This window comes from Porites lutea, chromosome 1 (genome assembly GCF_958299795.1).
Source record: "Porites lutea chromosome 1, jaPorLute2.1, whole genome shotgun sequence".
Taxonomy (NCBI): Eukaryota; Metazoa; Cnidaria; class Anthozoa; order Scleractinia; family Poritidae; genus Porites; species Porites lutea.
In genome coordinates, this window is record NC_133201.1 from 51,441,056 (window position 1) to 51,452,556 (window position 11,501).

General features: G+C 40.6%; 1 protein-coding gene across 1 annotated transcript; it reads right to left on the bottom strand.

Moving 5' to 3' along the window:
- Positions 1-9,253: 9,253 nt before the first annotated feature.
- Positions 9,254-11,131, bottom strand: LOC140931912 (protein fem-1 homolog B-like). Its single transcript, XM_073381608.1, has one exon. It carries the CDS (start codon positions 11,129-11,131, stop codon positions 9,254-9,256), a length of 1,878 nt encoding a protein of 625 aa, XP_073237709.1.
- Positions 11,132-11,501: the final 370 nt, after the last annotated feature.

Genomic DNA, 11,501 nt, shown 5'->3' on the forward strand with positions numbered 1-11,501 from the left:
TTGCGTGCACAAAAAATGTTTCCCGAATTACAAAAAGAACGATGCAGATCATAAAAAAAACCCATTCCTCATCATTTAGGAGGGTACCGTTGAATAACGACGCGTTCGTGAGAGACGGTGCTGTTACAGTAGATATTGAGAAGATCTGAGCAGAGTTCTCTGCAGTTCGACCAGTTGCGGATTTTGTGTCATTATAAATCATGTGAATGGATGTAAAGTTTGATAATGTAATCTGGATACAACGTTTACCCACACGCTATTCATGATCTCATGATCAGTCGATAAAGCAAACTTCTCATCTCCTCAGGACACGGAGCTGCCCCGGCCCCCCTGGAGGAGCACTCAACCAACGTTTTTTTCCCGGGGAGACTGCGCACCCGATCCAGCCCCTTACCCTTTTATACACCTGCTACTGACAAATGGTGCCCCCTTTGTATACCTAGTTTAGAACGATACATCCCTTTTACTACTGTAAATGCACTGTCTTTTAAATATGAATAAATCACTAAACCAGGAAGTTTTCATAATTAGCTTTTCACTACCATAAAAAAAAGCATCTGTCAGCTCCTTTGGGTACTTTTAGAGACCGAAATGACAGATTTTTCCTACCCCTTCATAAGATTCAACTGTTGAAATTCCTAACTTTTTATATACAATGTACCTGAAGCCTGAAAAAGGTACCCATTTCGGCCTGAGCTTCCCTTTTCATATAGACCCTTATAGGAAGTGCTCTTGTCCCCCCACGGGCGGAGGTGGTGTCTTAGAACCTGCTTGCGGTCATGAGTAGAACTTTCGTTCTTGGACGACCTTGACCACTAGCCTGGGGTTACTTTCTTTTTAAGCTATACAATTTAGGTATCATGTGGAAACTTGTTTCTACTGATAGCTGAAGCTGACAGAGTTTTGTGTCATCTTATGATGTTTTTAACTGTCTTTTTCCAATGGATGAACAAAATGAAATACCGCTGCTATACCACAGGCGTAGCCAGCCCATAGACCTGTAGGCCCGGGCCTACAAATGTTTGGTTTGATCACTCTACCGCCCCCTTGTAATAAATTATGCGTTGTTAGGGTGAGCTAAAAAGCTCAAAGCCTAAAAGAGCTCAAAGTATTGTTGAGGTCAGTGCATACTAGTCATGCGTGCAAGCTTCAGGATATAAGGAAATGAAAGTCGGCCAGGCCTACAACTAGTCGAAAAGCTGGCTACGCCCCTGGCTATCAAGATTCTTCTGTTGTTCATGGCTGGTTTATTTATTGGGTTTTTGGTTGAGAAATGTGCCGCTTGTCAAAGTCATCGGAAATCATCGTTTTCAAAATGAGCTTTAACACTCTACTTCATCTTGCCGGATGCGTATCAAAGAGGGTTGAAAAGTCTCAAGCGATTCTAGCCTTACCTGACGGCTTTCAACTGGTAAGCCTGAGTAATTATTACATTTGATGTTTGTTTGTTTTTTCTGGTTTCATGAAGTCGAACGCAGTTTATGCGGCTAGTTATGCAAGTTTGTAACATTTGAGACAATGATGTGACCTTGCCTAGTCCACGTGACCCGAAACTCATTGACCGCGCGGGATAATGAGGCCTAGGGACTAGGCAAGATCTGACCGAGTACGTGCACTTCTGACTGAAGAGCCTTTATACATTTTCTGACCACAAATGAGTAGAAAGAAAACGTTCTGAAGAATATTTAGTTATAATGTTGGTTGTAAAGAAAAAGCTTTGAGCGCTATTTTTGCCTCGAGTTCATTTTGAAAAATAGCCGCTCCGGGAAGCCGGCTTAAAACTGAAAACTCAAGCTTAAATCTGCAACGTTTTATACATGACTCAGGATTTTCTTTATTATGTTGAAACGTAACTCTGTTGCTGTTCATTTAAACGGCTCGCACTGCAAATTTGGCGCTTGTCAAAAGTCAGAAGCGACTCCCAGGGCCGTATGGGTGATTTTGGAATGAATTTAATTAAATAGGTCAAATGGTCTTTTTTTTTGCGTTTTCACTAAAAGCCTATTGCAGTCAGCTCCTTTTATAGCGGACACTGTGGGGACCTTAAGTTCGTGTCCTCATTTATTAGCAATTATTCGTATTAGCGGGAGTTTATTTCAGTCAAACATCTATAATTCATTTTTGCTTGGGATTATCGGGGTGTCCGTTATAGCGGGGTGTCCGCATGGCAAAAGTTGACTGTATTACCCTGCATACTTCATACTACAATGGGCAGATCGATCTGACTGAACATTCCCGACCGTGCGGAATTCTCTTCGTGAAAGCTTTTTATAATGTTATCAATTTTATAATTTGTTCTGCAAGGGAAGCGCGTGCTTTGCCCGGGGGGGGGGGGGGGGGGACTCCGCATATGAAAGGGGTGGGGATGCTTGTCGTCTCCCTTAGGGGTGTAAATTTCGGATTTTGGTCTCACTTAGGGTGTTCTGGGCAAAACGCCATCATATTTAGCCGTGAAGGTCTTGTTTAGGGTTGCACGCGAAAAAATATAAAAAAATATATATTGTCTGTGTTTTAAATGGTCTCTTTTAGGGGTCAAAAAAAGCTTGAGCCACGCCCAAATAGGTCTCCTTTAGGGGTTTAATTCAAAATTTCCAACGAGCATCCCCACCCCTTTCATATGCGGACTCCCTCCCCCGGGGTGCTTTGACCGTCCTGAATGTTGAATGAATACAACAGTTATCTTTCAAAATTGCATAATTATAGGTTTAAATAATGCAAAAACTAACAAATTCTATTCGAAGTCTGTGCGGTAAACAAACAGCGCCTGATAGTACTGTTTACCTTAGTACAAAAGGCTGGTTTACACGCCACAGGATTTATCAGCGAGATTTTGTATAGTAAACTTCGTAAAATCCGGCCTGATTTTTTGTTGTGGCCTCCCTTTTAAACAGTCGAGGAATGCAACCGATAAAATATAACTAACTTGTAGATTGGCTGCCCCCGAGGACTGTCGAGTCTTATAACAGGCCTTTTGGGGGTGTCTAATTAACCTTATAAAATAGAGGGGGCAGGTACAGGAGGGTAAATCTCCCTCCTCCCTACCTTTTGGGGCAATTTCTCCAACGAAATAACGGGTAACACACGACTCCTGCTCTTAGTCGTAAAGGAAGTTATCTGACCCTCAGAGCTTCGCCTCCACATTGACACACCACACGAAGAGGGCGTAACCACCGTATGTCATGCATACCAAGGTTTTTATGGAGAGAAAGCCTCTATACCTACCAAGTATCTAAGAAAAATACTTATATAAACAGAAAATTCTTTCCAATATTGCGGTAGCAACTACCTACAGACCTATGGAACAGCCATGGGAACAAAGATGGCCGTTGCTTCTGCTAACAACTTCATGGCCAGGCCTCGGTTGTTCAAAAGCTGGATAGCGCTATCCACCGGATAAATCTCTATCCAGAGGATAGCAGTACAATTATTTTCCCCAATACTAATCCGCTGGATAGTGATTCAGTTTATCCGGTGGGTAGCGCTATCCAACGTTTGAACAGCTGGGGCCAGAATAGAAAGCCAAATATTGAGATAGTTGTACTGAACCGATGTGTTTTCCCTATGGGACCTAAGTCTAGAGCTTTGTGGAAAAAGAAAAATAACTTTCACTCCACTATAAAATTCACGGCTGAGATGTCAAACAGAGATCATTTTCTTGGACACAAAAGTGTACAAGAGGTTAGATTCTACAAGAAATCTATCCTAGACGTGCAAACACATCACAAACCAACAGAAACCTTTCAGAAAACGAACTTCTACTCGTGTCAACTACCAGGCGTGAAGAAAGGCTTTATTAAAGGAGAAGCGCTCAGGCATCTAAGGACAAATTCTTCTCAAACCAATTTTGAGGAAAATATCAAAAATTTCGAAAATCGCTTGATAGAAAGAGGCTACCCTGCCGCTGTAATTGTGCGAAAGTACCTCTTTGAGGTAAAATTCGCCAACAGCTCTTCGACAGAGAAACAAATCCGCACGTAAAAAACTACTACCTTCTGTTACACATACCACTTGGCTTTACCTAGCCCGAAGAGAACACTAATGGGGAAACGGCACCTTACATGTACACAAAACCAACAACGGCTAAGAAAAATCTCTAAGGGGCCTCCCCTCATATCATATCGCAAGGGAAAATCCCTAAAGGACGTATTAGTTAGAGCGAAGCTCTGAAGGTCAGATAACTTCCTTAACGACCAAGTGCAGGAGTCGTGTGTTGCTCGTCGCCAATTTTAAACCTGGTAACGTGGGATGTCTCAAAGTGGATCGCAGTGTACGTCATACTCCCCGTGCCCCCATCCCTTGTCATCACGCAAGTTAAAAAAAAGCGAAAAAAATACCTTCTAATCGATATCTCCCTACTCCCAACATTTCATTTTCTCCCTCCTCTTTACATTTTCGCCCCAATTTTCCCCTCCTCCTTTCTTTTTCGGGCCATTTCTTCCTCCCTATTTTGTTCCTCTTCCCTCAAAACAAAGGTGGTGTAGGTGGGAGACTGAGTTATTTTGTTCGGGAAAAATTTGTTTTCCAAGCCTAATTAACTGTGATCAAAGGTGCACGATTGCTATTTTTTGGGTGTACATATGAGACTATTAACTCGATGTGAGATTTGTTTCATTCTTGGACTGTTTGCAAATTATTTTTCCTCTAATATCACTTAGTCTTTCCCGCAAAAGTCATATAAATTTTCCCTAAAGTTAACTGATTTGTGGATTACAATTTTATTTGATTTAAACAATAAATTTAATAGCAGGAGCTTCGCGTTTAGCCCTGGCTAAATCTATATGTAATTTATCTTATGAAAAGAGGAATAAACCATGAACAATCAAGTATTTGCGAACATTTGCAAATTGACTCTTAAAAGTTAAGATAAAGAAATTAAACTACCTTCAATCCTATATTAAGCCTCCCCCTTTCAAATGAGCCCTCCTTTCCCGGGGGAAGAAATTAAAGTTAATGTGTCCCCCTCTCCTCTCCATAATTATTCTTAACTGATGCATAATAGACTTTAATAATTAACCAATACTATAACACTTCACATGGACTGATCTGGTCAGGTTTCTTCTACTGGTATTCACTTGCTGGAGGTTCCAATTTGTTTTTGACCTTCAGTTGCATCACTTCCTACTTGAGTTTTTCTAATTTGAGTTCTGGTTCACAATCAATTTGTTGTGATGAAGACACAGCCGATCTCCAAGAGGACTTGATAGATTAGAAGATTGGCAACAAAAATGGAAGATGGAATTTAATCCTTCAAAGTGCAAGATCATGTGTTTTACAACCAAGAGAGATCCACCAAAGCGGGAATACGTATTCTGTGGACAAATCCTAGAAGAAGTGGAATCTCACCCTTATCTGGGGGTAGTCCTCGATAACAAAATGAGGTGGTCACCACACATTGAAACAATCACATCTAGGGCAAATAAGGTCTTGGGACTTATCAAGCGAAACCTGTGGAATTGTCCAAAGTCAGTGAAAGAAACCGTGTATATGACACTTGTGAGGCCAAAACTCCAGTATGCCTGTAGCGCATGGGACCCACATTACCAGAAAGATAAAGCCGCTCTAGAAAGGGTACAGCGGAAAGCAGCCCGCTTTGTCACTGGAAATTACGATCGAACAACGAGCGTGACGGAAATGCTGCAAGACCTACAGTGGGACACACTTGAAACAATGAGAAGACACGCAAGGCTCTCCACTATATACAAGATGTGCCACGGCGTCCTAGATGGGGATTGGGGGGATTATTTGATAACAAGCAAAGAAAGGAGAACCCGGGGAAGCCATGATTTTAAATTTATTGTACCGAAAGGACATAAAGATATTTTTAGATTTTCTTTTTTTCCCAGGACAATAACTGAATGGAACAAACTTCCAGAAGAAACTGTTTCCAGCCAATCCCTCTGTATTTTTAAAAGCAAACTAATTTAGTTTTATTTTTTATCAGTAGTTTTTAATAGTTTTTTAATAGTTTTGTATATTTTAGTATAGTTTTATTTATTATTATCTTAGAGTTGGCGTGATGTCCCAAACGATTTTGCCGACATAACGATATTTAGATTTAGATTTAGAATCATTGTCTTTGCTAAATAAAGAATATAATACGTCCCCCATGTCTGTTAAGCCCCTGCCAAACGTCATGAAACGTGCTTGAAATAGATCAACCCCCTGGGGTGCTTAATAAAGGATTTAGGTTACTATATACCTTTTACAGCCCAAAATGATTACTGTTACTTAACTAATTTTCATATAATGAACACTTCATATTTACAAATCATGAAATGAGTGTCAATTCTATGCTGTTACTATGCACTTCACATTTAATGTCTTAGAAAAACGAATACTTTCAACTAACAAAACGTGTGTATGAAAACAAGAAAGCTAAAATGTACATGTACGTGTACTGTCCACTAATCATTATTTTTGGTTAAAAAACAACGAGTAACACAAGAACGAAATTAGGTTCAAAAGCTAAGAAAACAATGATGACTGAATGTGTCCTTCAAATGTTTTGCAAAGTGCCTGCAATACACAGACCAATAGACAACAAGCTCACTAACAAATTGTTCCATCAATCAATGGGAGAAGGCCATCAAAAATATTTTTACCCCACATTGTATCTCAAATCTTAGGCTGGTCAACTTTTGGGATGGAATATTATCATAAAACACACTATAAAAATATAAAACATACTGAATTTTTAAAAAGGCCAGAGGTTCCAGCAGCGAATGACTGTGTTGCTTGTTGTATCTTAATCCTATTCTAAACTATCTCATGCTGACAGCGTGCAAAGAAAGTCGTGTCCGATAGCCAGAGCTAGTTGATTTTGCTATACGCTCTTCTCACATATGGTAATATGCCCGTCTAACCTCGTTTACGGGTAAAAATTCTATTGAAATTCAAATACGAAAACGTCGTCTGATTAGCATTTCAAAGGATTTTTTACTCAAAAACAAGGTTAGACGGGCATATTACCATACGTGAGAAGAGCGTATTGGGCTAGTGATTTTTTTCTTAACTTGCCCAACAGGCAAGTGCTGTGTTTTGGGGACATTCAAATTACAGAAGGATTGTAATCAATCCTGCTAATCAAAAAGGGTTTTGGGGCTAATTGAAATGACTTATGGGCTAGTACATACTACCTACTGCTTACCCAAATGGCAGGCTGTAAAACCGACTTTCTTTGCACCCTGTGCTGAGGAACTACAGTCAAACCATGTTAATAGGGACTATGAAGAGAACATAGAAAGTGTCCTATAACAAGGGTGTCCTTATTAAGCAGGTTAGATTTAGAGCAAATGTAAGGGCTTTCTTTCCCCAGGGACAAAGTCAATGGTCTGCAATGATGAGGTGCTCGTAAAGTGGGTGTCCGTAAAATGGGGTTTGACTGTAACTTAACCCTTTAGGTCCCAAGAGTGACCAAAGTCAATTTTCTCCCAACAGAATCAATACATAATCAAAGGAAAATGTTGTGAGAATCAATGAAATAATCACCTGATGGGAAAAGCTTTGATCTGCTATCAAATTCTCTTAACCAATTCTTGCAGGAAATGTATGGAGATCAGTCTGGAGAGTTTGTATTTGGATACTAGGGCTTAAAAGGTTAATACACCCGCTCACCTACATGTACATCTTTTGGCCATTTCCAAGTTGAAGGTGAGGCTGGGTCGATGTTGTGTCCAATTGCACTATGAAACTGTGTGGGTAACCTGCAAAAACAGCTGTCTCTCTTCATTTCTTGCCGCTAGGGATGTTTTGCTATGAAAGACAGTGTGCATCAGCAACAGAAATTCCATACTGGTGATGTAAAATCTGTCCAGAATCTGGTCAGGAGCTCTGAATGGTCAACGTAGTAGTTACATTGTTTTAGCTATAGTTAACGAATGACAGACAAAATGACAAAAGGCCACAAAGGTCAAATGTAAGTGTGATGAATCTACAGATGCATTACAAAGCAGTAAATATTCATGGAATATATTTCTCTTTAGAATAAGCATTTGAGCTTCACTGGAGCTTGTTCGCAGAAGAACACAAAAAGGTACCAAAATCCACCAGGAGAAACATAAAATCAAACAAATCACATTTGGAACCCTATGTGGGTTTACTGGTTTAATTATGTAAACACTGATTTACGTCATCAGTATGGAATTTCTATCACCGAGGCCCAGACATCTCTCCTGGTGAAATGTCCCAAGTGGCAAGGAGAGAGGAGAGACAGCTGTTTTGACAGGCTACTGTTTGGGATGTTATCACCCCCTCCTTTCATTGGCTAGTATGAATTTGGTGTAGAAACTGGGTCAAAAACCATCTCCCAAAACAGTCCTTCGATTTCCACACAACAGTGGACCCAGCCTCAGCTACAGGCCAACTGAAAATCATCCTAATGACAGCCTGCACCACGGACAAAACTAAATATCTGGTTAGGTCCATCTGCGAGCCAGTGCTGAAATCCCTGTTCTGGGGGTCCCACCTATGTACCAGGGCTGGGTTAAAGCGACATTTGAATTCAAACACAAAAGCTAAATTCAGTTTAATTCTTTTTATCTACAATGTGAATATAGCATGGATGCTCTGAAAAGGATAGGGAAAATCATCCCAGAAAATGCATTTGAACAAAAGAAAAAAACCCAAGTTAAAATTTAAACCCGGATTAGCCCTAAACGGCCTTCAAACAACTGGGCCCAGGATTTGAGTGTATGCCATAAAAGTCCTGTTAAAAAGCCATTGTTGATTTGCCAATTAGATTGAAGAGAAACTTGACAGGCACTCGGGTAACTGGTTGCGTCTTTCAGGGCGCAGAACAAGGATCTCAGTGTTGCTTCACAAAGGTTACTAAAAGGGATAAGATTATGACTGCAATGCAGTCTATTAAAATTAATGAGGGCCTACTATGCCCTCAAATAATGCCCACATGTAGAATGTCCAAATATCAGTTGAACAAGCCATGCAAAATAAACTGTATACATGCAGTGGCAGATCCAGACCTTCAGATAAGGGGGGGCCTGGTCATCCAGACCCTGAGATAAGGGTTAGGGTTAGGGGGCCTGGTCTGGAACAAATTTTTTTCGTTTGGTCCAAAAATAAGGGGGGAGAGGGGGTGGGCCCTCCGGGCCCCTCCCCTGGATCTGCCACTGACATGTAGCTGCAGTACCTCCAAAGATGGGATCAAAGAACATCAAAGCATTTCATTGACTCAACCTACTCAGCGCAGATCCATCTTATCTCAAAGTTGTGTGCTACTTAAGCATGGTAATGAACCTTAATGCATACTGACAAATTTCTCTAGTGTTTTTGGCACCACGTCCAAATAGGGAAGTCCAAACTTTCTTACAGCCCCTGCACTAAGACACTTTAACTCAAAGTTTCTGTAATTTGAAAGAGTTGCACGTGCTTCATCAGTTTGTGCCAATTCCATGGCAGTTTGGCCATTATGATTGACAAAATCTTGATGAGCACCCCTCTCAAGCAAAATTTTCAATACGCTTGTCACAAGGTGGATCTTGTCATTGCCAAGCTTTCCAGTTACGGCTTTGTGAAGTGGTGTATTCCCCATGTAGTTGGTGGCATTTACACTGACACCTTCGTCCAAAAGAAGTTTTGTGGTAACAGGGCATGGGAAAGTATCTTTCTTGCTGCGCTTTATCACCACCTTGTGTAACAATGTATTCCCAAGATCATCTTGAGGATTGAGGTTGAGAAGTTTTTTCAGCAATGATAATACACTTGAGGTTCTGACTTCTTCACATTTAGCAATGACTTGAACAAGCCTGGCAGATGAATAGAGCAATTCTCTGAACATTGTGCTGTTAGGAGAGATTTTCTCTGATCTTTCTTGAAGTTCATTCTTCAACTTTTTCTCATACTCATATTCAAGTACTGTTTGCTCCAGCAATTCAAGTAATTCTTCTTCCCTTGGATGAACGTTGCTCCCAAATTTTTGGCTTAAAATAGCAATCAGTGAACATAAATCAGAGAAGGCTGATTGATGGCAAAGTCGAGCTATCTTCATTGCATGTCTGTGCAAACCAATTGACACATTTAAGTTTCGATACCGGTCAAAAAAATACTCAGCAACTTCACGAATAGGTTCAATAAGTTCCATGTTATCAGTTCCTAAAATCCTCTCTCTAATGACAAGCCCCTCCATAAGAATGGTACGTCTGTTATTTTCTATCTGGGCAAGTTCTTCAAGATTTTGACTCTCTCTTCTATTCTGGTAAGCTTCAATTGGTTGTACTGGTTGTTTCAACACTGGGTGTGAGGGATCTTCAAACCTTTCTCCCATTCCTTCCTCAATGTAGTCAAACCCTCTCCTATATCGCTTAGAATGCAAATTTGTGGTAGCAAGTGAGGCACCAAGAAGCTCAAGTGCATCGATTCTTTGCTCATCTGTGTAATCTACCTCCAAAAGCAATTTCTCCACCAATGAAATCATGCCTTTATTACAGGCAAACAGAAGTGGAGTTAAGCGTTGCTTATTGTACAATTGAGAAGCTCCAAGACTCAGAAGTGTTTGAAAGACTTCAACTTGCTTGTCTGGAATGGGATCATGGACAGCATAATGCAGAGCAGTATTACCATATTTGTCTTGATGATCTAAGTTAGCCCCATGTTTAACAAGGAACTCTATGGCATCAATTCTTCCATTGAAGCTTGCATCCATTAGTGGGATACAGCCCTCATCTGGGGTAACTGCATTAACATCAGCTCCATTTTCAATCAGGCAATTCAAAACATCCACATGTCCATTACCCGAAGCAACAAACAACGGTGTACACAAACGATACCTACCACCATCATGCCCATATCGGAGCACACGTCCACGTCCGTCGACATCTGCCTTGTACCTTAGAAGTACTTTTACACAATCTGTCTTCCCTTCCATTGATGCAGCAAGAAGTGGTGTCAGTTGTCCCTCTATTAACTCCACAAACGTGGCTTCGAATGTATGCTCTCTTTCACTATCATCCATATCTTGAAGAAGTTCATTAAGTAACGCAGCATCTCCAGATTTAGCAGCTTCATAGACTTTTGATGGCTCATTATCATCAAAAGAGTTGTCAGAATCATCACAGTCATCAGAACACAGGTCGAACTCCAACGAAGATTCAGAAGATTCTTCACGTGCGCATGCCATATTTTCTAAGATTAAGCTACCCTTCTACAGTCAGTTATATCCACAAACTGTGATTACCTCGAAAGACCTCAAAACAATGAGAAATAGCTCAAACAAGCGTTCGTTGTGTGCAATAAACCGATGCAAAACAAAATACAAACCAAATACACCTCCGCGTGCTCAAAGCTGGAACCCAGTCTCTTGGCCGAACTGGACGTTTCATAGTGCGCTATGTAGACGAAGACTAATTGTCACCGGCTCTCTTGAAGAGAACTGGTTTCCTTCACATTTTCTACTCAATTGTTGTTCAGGTGTATATGAATGTATCTTCTTCATACACTCTTCTTTTCTATAGGCTGAAATTTGCAAAATCTTAAGAATATGATGAGAA

Bases quoted from the DNA above. Each gene is read 5' to 3' on its own strand.
- LOC140931912 (XM_073381608.1), bottom strand. From the start codon at position 11,131: ATGGCATGCGCACGTGAAGAATCTTCTGAATCTTCGTTGGAGTTCGAC.